Source organism: Mauremys mutica, chromosome 7 (genome assembly GCF_020497125.1).
Source record: "Mauremys mutica isolate MM-2020 ecotype Southern chromosome 7, ASM2049712v1, whole genome shotgun sequence".
NCBI classification, from domain to species: Eukaryota; Metazoa; Chordata; order Testudines; family Geoemydidae; genus Mauremys; species Mauremys mutica.
The window spans coordinates 80,028,453-80,041,446 of record NC_059078.1 but is presented as its reverse complement, the minus strand read 5'-3'; the positions used below and the strand labels follow the sequence as shown (position 1 = coordinate 80,041,446).

Sequence of the window (12,994 nt, the reverse complement as noted above, 5' to 3'; positions counted from 1 at the left end):
ATATTATAGACTTATAGAAAGAGACCTTCTAAAATGTTAAAATGTATTACTGGCACGCAAAACCTTAAATTAGAGTGAATAAATGAAGACTGGGCACACCACTTCTGAAAGGGTGCCGACCCCTGCTCTAGATTAATTTTGTATAGGTACAGGTTTTCTGATCCAGGTTATCTGGTAGGATAGAAACACCTTGAAATTCTTTGAGCCAGTTTAGGTGTTTGATTATTACTGAAGGGAGAAAGATTCTGTTGACAAATTGTCTCTGAATCTAACTGCAATAGCCGGATAGGCTGTTCTGATGGATTGAGTCGAATGGCTGTATTTCTAGTCAAGGATTTTTGTGTTATGAACTGAGTGAATATAGTGACTTATTGGTCACCAGGATTGTTGTCTGAAATTTGAAGAATAATCAAAGTCCTTTAGACAACTCTGGCAATGTGAAGGAGCCTTAACATTTTTACATGTGTTTTATACTCCTGGGGAATTCGCTAAGAACAATGGGAACAATTCACTAAGCAGGCAGGCTGCTACATTCTACTCTGCCTGAGGGGACAGAGCCTGCCCCATACCTACCTCGTCAGAAGCACCACAAAGCCTTTCCCCTCCACTCCGTGCCACAATAGCAAGCGAGAGGGACAGTGTCTCTCTCACATGCATGACTGCCCAGCTTCCCTCTCCCTGCCTCCCCCAACAGTGATTTGTGTCTCTACCGGCTGCTCTGGGTACCCAAACCGATCTGCCTGCACTGCTGTGGAGGGGGCCATGACCGGTCTTGTGGCTTCGCTGTCAGAAGTCATTTTTCTGCAAGGAAGCAAAGAAATCTGCGGGGGCCATGAATTCTTTGCATGTGTAGTGACACAGAATGTCCCCAGAAGTAAGTGTTGCAGATTAGAGCCTTCAGAGAAGCATTTAAATGTTTTCTACTATTGACGATCCTTATGAACAATTTTAAGCTCTCGGGGTGTGGAATTTGGGGTATACTCCTTCTATCTATGAATTATAGAGTAGTAATAGATGGAATTTCTCTTTCAGTAATTGTCTAGGAAGGATCTAACCTGTAGGTATTCATAGAAATCCTAAGAAGTTAGATTCACTTTAGTTCTGAGCTACTCAGAATTTATCAGTGCTATACCCTTGGAAAGGTCTCCAGTGGCAGACAGTCTGTCATACCACCTTTTAAAGCTACCATGTTTGTCTTAGGGAAAACAGAATTTCTCTGATCTTGAGTTTTTTTTGTTTAACTCAAGCTGATTTATCACACCATGTGAAATTTTGTGGTCTGATGTGGGCTATTAATCTTGACTTAAAACAAACAAAATCATCACTTCATGTGAAGCCAGTTGCTCATATTGATACTTCTTGAACTCTTAAAGCATTCATAACTTTCATCGTTCTAGCTTTTATTTCTTCATGGGGATCAGGGCACCACTGTGCTAGGTATTGTGTACATACAAATGATGGAAACAGGGCCGGCCCCAGAGAGCTCATAGTCTATGCAAACAAATGCAAAGTGCAATGTAAACTCTTTTTTTAAATATTCCTGATTACATACATAATGTAAATTTGTCATTTTATTTATGTTTATTGGTCAACCTTTTTATTACAGTCAGCTTTGTTTGGGTCCATTGCCAATTTTTTAATACCATTTCACATTGCCGTGTCTTTTCCTTCATCTATTGCAATTCCTTCGGAACTTCAGTTTTGGCATGTTGCGTCACATAAGACTTTCCCAAACCTGATACCAACGCTGATCTTGAGACCTATTGGAGTTAGAGACTAATACTGTAAGCATAGACAGTCTGAAGATCGACACCCTGCTTTCAAATAGCATAAAGCATAAATGTCAGCTGCTAAAATCATGTCTGAATTAAAAGCCAAAATTAAAATGCTAATTCATCTGGTGTCGAACATCTGGCAGTGGTACTCTTTGGTGTCAAGTTAGGAGCAGCTTTTCCCTGCCCACCTTCATGAAGTGCAGCACCGTGAATAATCCATCAGTACTTTCCCTGCTCACCCTCACAGAGTGCAGCATGGCAAATCAGTGTAGAAAAGATCATGCCGTAGGCATTCATACACAGAATCCCCCAAAGACATTTCTTGTTCGGGGGAGGGAGGACAACAACAAGCAAACAAAAACAAACCTCAGAGAATAAATATTCAGGAGATGTATACTGCATGTTGTGGACTAGAGCTATGAAGATTCCAGATTCCTTAAACAAGCTATAGCTATATATCCCTTCTCATGCACCCTGTGAGTGTGTACTAGAAGGAGAGAGATTTTTGTGCCACACCTAAAAAACTGGGAAAATACCGGGCTGTCATTCTCAGATGCCGTTGCAGGTTGCCATGTCTTAACTATTGGGCTGTCATTCCCACCTGTCACTGTGAGTCTCCAGGTCCTAATGTCCTGGTTATTGTTCCCAGCTTCTGTTACATGTTGCCATGCCTCACTACCACTTCTACCACCTTCCCCTAGATGGCTGTGGAGTAATAAGAGGGACTGGGACAGCAGGCCAGATGTGGAAGAACTGGCAGGCAGTGTGTGGCTTCTTGGCCCACAATTTATTTCTTTGCGTACTACACGTCCCCTAGCCTCCAAGGTTCCTTGGTGTGCACCAATCAGAATTTATGGTGGTGTCACTACCAAAAATAAGTGTGCCTTTTTCCCTGATGGTAAAGGACATGTTTCTAATTGGGGAAAACTTTTATCTGAAAGAGAGACATTCCACTATAGGCTCTACACAGACAGCCAAGTCTAGGCAGGCATAATTTTAGCTTCCTCCTTTGGGCAGAAAAACCATTGGGAGCATCAGGCCAACAAGAATAAATAAACAAAAGAAAACTGTCATCTGACACCATAAGCATCTCCCACATGTTTCCACAAACTGTGCCAGATTGGGTGGGACAGTATTGCAAGTATAGACTTTCTCAACCTATTTTTTTTTTTTAAATCTCATAGCCTAAGGGCTCCTGCTTGATGAAGAGGAGGAATCAGGGCAGGCACACCGTCATCCTAGATCTCCTGCAGATGAGAGCAATTGAAGCTGTCCCTCTTCAGAGGAAACAAGGCCTTATTCTGTATTGTTCAGATGCTTGGTGGGGTGGGGTGGGAAGTGAAGGGACAGAAGGCTACAAAGTACATCTCAGCATCAAATATCTCAATAGATCTATTAAAAAAAATGATGGAAAACTAAATGGTATGGCTGATTGGCTCAAAATTAGGCAAAAATTAGATCATTCAGAATGGGACCTACACCCGGAGGTGTTTCATCTCCTGGTAAAGAAATTTAGTCTCTCAGACATCATCTGTTTGCCTCCTACCTGAATCACAAGGTTTCAGTCTTATTCTCTTGCTGGAGGAATCACAGAGCTAAGGCAACAGACATCTTGTTGCAAAGATGTACAAAGGGACTCGTATGCCTTCCCTCGCTTTTCCTCTACACGCCAGAATGCTACAAAAGATCAGGAGAGAGGCAGCAATGGTAATTTTGGCCAATTACTAGTTTCGTCAGCCAGAGAGAGCTGTTGGTGCTTCATTAGTCTCCATACCTACTTTTTTAATGACAGCTTAAAGAATTTTAAGGTGTTTCTATCCTACCAGATAACCTGGATCAAAAAACCTACACCTATACAAAATTAATCTAGAGGGAGAATGACTGTTCCTGTGACCAGCTGGCAGCGTGCTGGGAGTAGGGCTTTGTGTAATACAGAAACTGCTTAACTGTGTTTCCAGTCTAGCAGTAAGCGTGGGAAGGAAGGATGTTGTTTCCAGTTCCTAGGAATCGAGTGGGTACTTGGGATAGAATGGCTGAGAAACATTGGCTCATGGGGATTGTGGGATAGTAAGAACATAAGACTGGCCATACTGGGTCAGATCAAAGGTCCATCCAGCCCAGTATCCTGTCTACCAACAGTGGCCAATGCCAGGTGCCCCAGAGGGAGTGAACCTAACAGGTAATGATCAAGTGATCTCTCCCCTGCCATCCATCTCCATCCTCTGACAAACAGAGGCTAGGGATACCATTCCTTACCCATCGTGGCTAATAACCATTAATGGACTTAACCTCCATGAATTTGTCTAGTTCTCTTTTAAACCTTGTTATAGTCCTAGCCTTCACAACCTCCTCAAGCAAGGAGTTCCACAGGTTAAAAAAAAATTGGAGATCCACCAATCTCCTAGAACTGGAAGGGACCTTGAAAGGTCATTGAGTCCAGCCCCCTGCTTTCACTAGCAGGACCAAGTACTGATTTTTGCCCCAGATCCCTAAGTGACCCCCTCAAGGATTGAACTCACAACCCTGAGTTTAGCAGGCCAATGCTCAAACCACTGAGCTATTCCCCCGCTCCTGGTTGTGGGCTGTGTGAACAATTTACTTTTATTTATTTTAAACCTGCTGCCCATTAATTTCATTTGGTGGCCCCTAGTTCTTATGGGAACAAGTAAATAACTTTTCCTTATTCACTTTCTTCTCACCACTCATAATTTTATATACCTTTGTCATATCCCCCCTTAGTCTCCTCTTTTCCATGCTGAAAAGTCCTAGCCTCTTTAATCTCTCCTCATATGGGATCCACTCCATACCCCTAATCATTTTAGTTGCCCTTTTCTGAACCTTTTCTAATGCCAGTATATCTTTTTTGAGGTGAGGAGACGACATGTGTACACAGTATTCAAGATGTGGGCATACCATGGATTTATATAAGGGCAATAAGATATTCTCCATCTTATTCTCTATCCCTTTTTAATGATTCCTAACATCTTGTTTGCTTTTTTGACTACCGCTGCACACTGCGTCTTCAGAGAAGTATCCAAGATGACTCCAAGATCTCTTTCCTGATTAGTTGTAGCTAAATTAGCCCCCCATCATATTGTATATATAGTTGGGGTTATTTTTTCCAATGTGCATTACTTTACATTTATCCACATTAAATTTCATTTGCCATTTTGTTGCCCAATCACTTATTTGTGAGATCTTTTTGAAGTTCTTCACAGTGTTGGCAGAATATCCAAACATGAATCTGTGGACTCAGGCGTGAGCTGTGTCCACGCTGCAAAAAGACTGGGCTTAGACCTGAGGCCCAGTGGACAAAGTATTAAGGCTCGTTACTGCAGTCTACAAGATACATTTGATTATGGAATGAGTGTTTAAGTTTGAGTGCTGGTGGTGAAAATACAATAGCATTCAGGATTTCGTCCAGTATTTTAGACAACATTAAAGCAATTAATGGAAATCAACATCAGATAAATGAATACTTTAAAACAACTAAGTAAATCAGGTATTACTTTGGGCCAGGTCTACAGACAAAAGGGAGGCTTCCTATAAGAAAGAATGCATGGGGTTAGAAAGTATGGCAGGGGGGCTGGCATCCTTTCATAGCATGTTCTAGTAACAATATCATATTTACCTGTTTTCATAGTTGGCATGTGTTAAACTCAGATTCTCAAGTAACATAGATCTTTATTCCCTTGTGTTAATTTTAACTATTATATCAGTTAAACTTTTACTGTTAGTACTTTTACATAAGTGTGTCAGTCACTTAATTATCTGGTCTCTTATTCAGAACAAAGTACTAGGTTTTGTTTGATTTTTAGACCTTTTAAAGGCAGACAATATAGGATGGTCTTTTTAATGTCTTTTCGGCATTGAAAAGCAAACACCAACAGTAATGGTGTGTCACTGGGAGTGGAGGGAATGGGTTTAAGAACTTGTTTGTGCTGTGAAGCACTCAAAAGATGATAGAAACTCACCGTTTGACTTTAACGTATGTATTTGTTCTCTATCCTGAACTTCATTGTATCCCGCTTATAGATTTGAGGCTGTGAATACCTGCCCTATTTAAATTCCCTTTTAAAGATTCTTTTGACAGTCATTAGTATTATTATTTTATTGAAATATCAGTTAGGTCTCTGATGTTAGACATCTTCTGGATGAAAGCTAACAACTTAATGTAGCATTTGTCCAAGAGCTTGCTGACCTTTATACACTGGGTTTGTAATTTCCTGATGTGACACTCGGACACATCCTTACGTCATTACTAATGATAGGGGCTCCGGACCTTGTTTGAATATAGCACATCTGTGACACTGCAGATGAAACATGAGTATTTCAGTTGTACCAGACTGTGTTGCCAAGGTGTTATGTTTTATATGGTGAGAGTCCTGTGCATTTGAAAGAAGTTTGAGGATTCTCTGAACAACTTTCACTGCAGATTGTAACTATAGCAGCTGTTTCCTAATAAAATAGTTGCTTTGGGGAATATGGCTTTCCTTCAAATAGGTCGGAATGACATATTATTGTATTAAGTGTTCTGAGAAGCTTTCTGTGGCATGTTTACTGATCTTAAAATATATGTTGTGTACTGTTAGGTTTTGCCTGAAGGATTTTTGTTACAGAGGTGCAGTTAAGTTTTAGACTAACACCTTGTTATAGTTCTGGTTCTTGGATTTTTAACAGTCTCTTTTCACCCCTGCCAAACTGAAACTGATCTGCCTAAATCTTTACATGCTGCATGTTAGTCCAGGGTAGATTTTTGTTTGTTTATAAGTTTGGGGCAAAATGGACCAGGATATTAGAGTTAAAAAAATAAGATTTTAAACTTTTTGATAACTTTTTAACACTGTATTGACTCATTGCCTAAAAAAACCAAAAAAAAAAACCCCGTTGGCCTATAATTCTAAATTTGTTTTATTCTGTTGGTTTTAGTTAGGTGTGATCTATTTTTGGAGGTGTAAGCTTGGCTGTTGCATTATTTAGCTATGAGCTTTAGTTTGCATGCATGTTATAGTCTGTGTGGCCTATGTGGGCTTCAAAAGTATGCATCAAGCAGGTTAGTAATGTTTCTGCAGAACTTCTAAGATACGAAAGAAGAGTTAGGAGGATCTAAACTCTGCAGGAAGGACCCAGGAGATGGAGGGTTTGAGGGGCTGATCTCCAGTGGAACAATACCTAACCTCCAAGGAGAGACTGAGTGTGAATGCTGCTTCATTTTCCTTCTGATAAATTTAAGGATGCTCTCCTGAAGAGAGAGAGCTCCTCGAATGGAGGAATAGGTGGCAGCCAACCTCTGTCCTCTGGAACTCTGTGGAGAAGGGGGTGCTGCTGGATGATTTGATTACTTTTTAAAAAACCCACCTTGTTTGTCTGTAGTAAAGGTTGAAAAAGTGAAAGAGAAAAGCGGAAAGGTTGGGGTGATAGTCACCCCCAACCAATAGTGTGTGTGTTTTTTTAAGTTTAATTGTTACCAGTTGTAGGCTGGACATTTCTTAATGTGATCCAAGGAAAAAAATGCTTGGATTCAAAATAACATGGCTTCCAAACTTGGTACAAAGGAAACAAAGAAAGGAACATATGGCACTATGCAGGCAGAGTTTCAATGAAGGTAATGGGGTTTACTAAACTGTATACAGTACTTTTGAGGTCTGGGTGACAGATGAAAAGGATTACCCCCCCCCCCCCTTTTTTTAACAGTACTCTAAGAGCAAAGAGAAATAGTTGTAGCTTTCAATATGAAAACTTCCAATTTTTTGCAATGTCTTTTTTTCACAGCAAGCAAGGGCAGAACAGGAAGAGGAGTTCATCAGTAATACTCTATTTAAGAAGATTCAAGCTTTGCAGAAGGAGAAAGAGACACTTGCAGTAAACTATGAAAAGGAAGAAGAATTTCTCACTAATGAACTCTCAAGGAAACTGATGCAGGTAATTGGTTTCTCAGCTTGTATTTCTCCTCGCAGACCCCAAAGGACAAGCTTGAAGAGGCGAGTTTAAACTTTGTTCTTGTTACCATATTTTCAGTAAAAGGGATGTGGCTCGCTTACCTATAGCTCAAAACTAACACTTTGTAGAGGAAAAAACAAATCTCCTTTCTTTTTTTAAAAATCTCAATAGAAAGGTGGGTTTTTTAAAACAATTTGCATCTCAGGTTTTGTAGACTGAGAACTGGATTGAAAGTGAAGCAGTTATGTTGATTTTCATTCTCCGTACTGAGATAGAAAAGTAAATTGGATTTTAAAAATTCTTTGAGTTCTAATACTCTAAGCTTTTGTTAGTAAGACAGGTGAATAATCTTATTTACAGTATTTGATTTTAAATTAACTGTGCATATGTGACCCAGATAGAGTGCTTATGTTAAGATGGGTAGCAGCACTTGAAACTTGGCTAGGAAAAGTTATCCACATTTTTTTAAATATGTATGTTTGATATTTTTAGTAATTTATGGCCTCTTCTTCTATTAACACTTATAATACGTACTTTTTTAGTATTTCATTAACGCAACTTGCAAATGAAGTTTAATAGTATATTAAAGAAACTTATTTCTGCACATTCTAAGCATTTTTAACATTCTATAACTATAGCTTAAGGCATATTTAATTCTATAGGATAGTGAGGAATATATTGTTGTAAACTATACTATGGCTAATCTCCTCTGGCACCTTCAGTATTGAGAGATGAGCTAATTAATGGGTGACTGCTACTTATTGGTTGCCCCTTACCTCATTCATTAACATAAATGTCAGGAGTTAAGGTTCTCTATATTTTGTGGGCATACTATTTCTTCCCACTGTTTTATACTAATTTAGTCTAATTCACAAATATAAGCTTTCAGAATTATCCTTTTCTATGAACAATATAGTAGCATTTTTAGTGGGCATGGAAGGAGAGGTATTAAGTATTCTCCTCTTGTCAAAGTAATATGTAGTTTTCCTTAAACACACTGGAACATCTTTAGTGCAGTAGCTCTGGAAAACAGCATGATGGGCTAGTACATTTATTTCACTCAGTAGAGTACTTAAATTTCTAATATAAAACTGAGATGCCTTGAACCAAACCCACCACCATCTACAGCAAAATAAAACCTCAAACAAAATAGCTTAAGTGAAATACAAAATAGCTTACGTGAAAAATGCAACTTGATTTAATTGGCTGAAATGGCTTCAAACCCATGTAACCTCTTAATGCACATGGGACTCCACAATTTCCTTAGCAACCAAATTACTGCACCAAATGTAATTTATAGCTCTGTTTTATTTGTAAGTAAAAATTTTGTCTTTCTGTTTCTTAGAGTTCAGCTGCTCTATTGGTATTCCAGTCCCTCTGTCAGGAAGGACAGGGACTGTTTTAAAAGTGTATAGGTTGTATAGACTTACCGATTGTGACATTAGGTGCATATTACAGAAATTAAAATAAACTTCCTGTCTACAACTGTCACAAACTGAACATATTTACATGCTCCAGAAAGTCAGAAGGGTTAACTACATACAGTTAGTGTTCTAGCAAACCATGATTTGGTAATATACTAGAAAAAGAGCAGTCATGCACCTTCAGTTTCTTTCATCTGGGAATCCTGAAAGACACTGGCCTGGGGAAAAAGATTCTGTCCCAAAGAGAAGTTTAGCAAAATCAGGAACTTAATTCAAAAGGAGCAAGCCATTAAAGATATACCCTCAGTATTTTTAGTCAGAGTCCTTGGGACTGATGTTCTCCTGCAGATATTGAAAAACGTGTTGGGCATCTGAGTCAGATGACTGACAGACTACGTAGAGATTCAAGGAAACTGCTCCCCCTAGCAGCATCAGAGGGAAACCAATATTCTTGTAAATTTCCTTCTGCTACTGCTTATCAAAAGGAAGAGCAGGAGCAGCTAAAATCACTAGCAGAGTCAGTAAAACAAAACTGCAATGAGTAACCTTTCAAAGGTGAACCAAATGTAAACTTCACAACCTAAGCTAGAATGCTGAGGACTGAGTTCTCTTGTTTCTTTGTTCTGCTCTGGTGGCTAGTGTAACTAGAAACTGGCCAAACCTTAGCTAGGGATTCCCCCAATAGGTCAGTCATAAGAGGGAATAGAGCTGATGTAGACCGTGCCTACACTGCCTTTCTGCTAGCCAAAGTGTTGGGCATGTTCTCTGGATGGAGCTCCCTGAAATCAAATGGTGGGCAATATTGTTTAAAAAAGCAAAACAAAAAGCAAAAACAAACAAAACCTGACACCATGTGCCCCCTTTGGTAACTAATTTGGTTATAGAATTTAGGTCCAAAAATATAAAAATCAGACTACACTGTATTTACCAGTACTCAGCCTCAAGTCTGAATTTTAGTTTGCAGAGACCTCACGCCCCAGCTCCCATTTAGTCCAATGAGATTAGTTTCACTCTAGTTTTTGACAATCTAGGTTAATTCCTGATGACCATAATGTCAGCTCAGAAGATTTTAGAGCTTATTGTCTTATTCGCTGAAAATTGTACTGTGGTTTTCCAAAAAGATTAATGACTAGATAATACTTAGTCCTGCCATGAGTGCAGGAGACTGGACTAGATGACCTCTCGTGGTCCCTTCCAGTCCTATGATTCTATATCCTAAAGCTCCCATGAATATTTCAGTCAAAGTCAGGGTGTTATCCTCCCCTTCCTAGTACCAACTCAGTTGAGCTGAAAGAGAGAATCTATTCTACCCTTGTTGTTGATGGTGATAAAATTGTGCCTATGAAGAACAAATACCACCAGATGTCCCATTTATTGTTTCTGGCCAACCAACCACAATGTAAAGAGGAAAAAATAATCTTTTTCATGATATAATGCAAGACGTAGATCTAGCTGTATCACGGAAAACTTACCCAGCCATAAGTATTATGGTACATAATTCTGGATGCACTTCATTCTTCATGCTGAAAAAGCACATGCTTCAATAGAGGAAGTATGTGAAGCACTCATTTGTTCTTCCCTCCATACTTTCACAAAGGATTGTGTTTTGTACTTTTTGTTCTCCTGCAATATTTTTTGGAAATTTTTTTGCTGTTTTAAGGCAATAATGCTTAACCTAAAAAACAAAAACAAAAAAAAAACTTTATATGTCTAGTTGTACGTCTAGTACAAACCTGTTCACCAGAACAGGTCATGGCTTGATTATATCCCAGATGTACTACTAAACTACCAGACATACCCTGGAATGAGAAAACAAAGGTGTGGGAGCACATTTCCCAACCACCATTAATATGCTGAACAGTGTATAAAGCACAACATGAAAATGGTCCCTGTCCTGAAGAGCTTACGCTACAGAATTATAAAGTTCTCCTCTTTGAAATATCTTGCCCTGCCCTTTTTCTAGGGTGATCTTGGACTTGGGCAGTTGGTACTAAAATATACACTAATTGTATATAATTTTTCTTACGTAGTTATGAATTCAAGTTAATTTTAAAGTTGATGAGATTTGCTGATCATTATTTGGCTTAAAGCATGTCAGTTTCTGATTACTCTGATCTACCTCTATTTATGAAAGGGGACGTTTGCATTCATATGTATGAATGACTGTTTCTGAGAAGAGAAATTTATGGTACTGTAAAGCAAATTCTCCATTTAATAGAAGAAATGGGAATAGAAGTGAATGTCTGTAATATGGTCAAGTGAACACTTTTATAGCAGCTTAACTTTTGCAATTCTTGGTTCTTCAAGTGATGGTCCTTGTGGGAATACTACGTGGGGTAGGTATGCATGCCATGTGCCTGTGTCCGGAATTTTTTGTAAGCAGTCTGTTGTCTGTTGGCCCACATGTGCTCCGAAGCAAACCAAAGGCACAAAAGTTCTCTCCAGTTCCTTCATGCCGCCACATGGTCTGAGTTGGAATCTCCTAGAACATCTCAGAGAACATATTGGCTCCTCTCATCAGTATTCATCCCTCCTATTTAGTCGGTCTCTATTCCGGGATGGCTGAGGCTATCCTAGCGTGTCAGAGTTGTTCTCCCATCCCACCTGCCAACCTTGGGGCACAACTGTCGGTGCTGTCAGTTCCACTGGAGATAAAGGATCCAGTTTTCTTTCAGATGAGTCTGAGGCCCCCCAGGAGTCTTTACAGCATCGGACAGAGGTGGCATGAGACAGGACCCCCAGAAAATCAGAGTTCCAGCCTCCAACCAAATACAGTTGGTCAGAAGATGGTTGGTACCCTGTGCCATGGGATCCTCCTCCACCAATTAATCCATCCTACTGGCAATATTGAGGACCATGGAAACCCAACCCTAGACACCCAGGATCAGTGTAGGAGTCCTGTTTGACATTGCCCAGGCACTCTCAACTGGACCTGTTGAAATATTCAGAAGGGGAAGGTGAGTTGGATCCCTGAGTGATCTCATCATCTTCACTGGATGAGGTGGTTATCCCGTCTTCTCCATCTCCACCAGATGACTTTAAACAATATCAAGAGCTCATGCACAGGGTGGCTGCAGAGCTACAGCTTCAGCTTGAGGAAGTCCAGGAGCCTCAGCACAGTTTACTAGACATTCTGCAGCGTTCCAGTCCCAGTTGAGTGGCCCTCCCCATCAACAAGGCCATCACGGATCCAGCAAGGATGGCTTGGCATGCTTATTCTTGTGCTCCCACCCCTAAGAGGGCTGAGACGCGCTATTTTGTTCCATCCACACTCCGTTCCCACTGTCTAACTCTTTGGTGGTGCAGGCAGCTACAGAGAGGTCCAAGCAACAACACCCAAAGGCTACTCCCGCCGATAAGGGACAGAAACAACTTGACCTTTTCAGGAGAAAGGTCTTTTTCTTCCACCTCCCTCCAGTTCAGAATCTCATATTATCAGGCCCTCTTGACCAAATATGATGTTACTAGTTATCTATTTTTTTTTTAATGTAAGGACAAGCTCCCAGAGGAGGATAGAGCCCACTTTGAGGCCTTAGTGGACGAGGGCAGATTGGTGGTCAAAACTTCCTTCCCAGCTGTGGTAGATGTGGTAGATAGGGCACGTGGCAAAGAGGATGGCTATAGTCATTGTTATAAGGAGAGACTCGTCGTCACAATCGTCAGGTTTTCCTAGCGAGGTGGGAGAGTACCATCCAAGATCTGCCCTTTGATACTATTAACCTATTCCACAAGAAGGCAGGTGAGTCTCTGCGCTCCGTCAAAGTCTCAAGTACAGTGCTTAGCTCGCTGGGTATTTATACTTCTCTTCCTAAGAGAAAACACCATAGATGGGGTCAGTGATGAGCTGCCAAAATA

General features: G+C 40.2%; 1 protein-coding gene across 3 annotated transcripts in view; it reads left to right on the top strand.

The window, feature by feature from the left end:
• CCDC6 (coiled-coil domain containing 6) overlaps positions 1–12,994 on the top strand; it is a 75,488-nt gene that overhangs the window by 21,775 nt on the left and 40,719 nt on the right. For all 3 annotated transcript variants that reach the window (XM_045024719.1, XM_045024721.1, XM_045024720.1), the window contains exon 2: positions 7,548–7,697. In XM_045024719.1, coding sequence (XP_044880654.1) covers positions 7,548–7,697 — 150 coding nt within the window. The remainder of the gene's footprint in view (positions 1–7,547; positions 7,698–12,994) is intronic.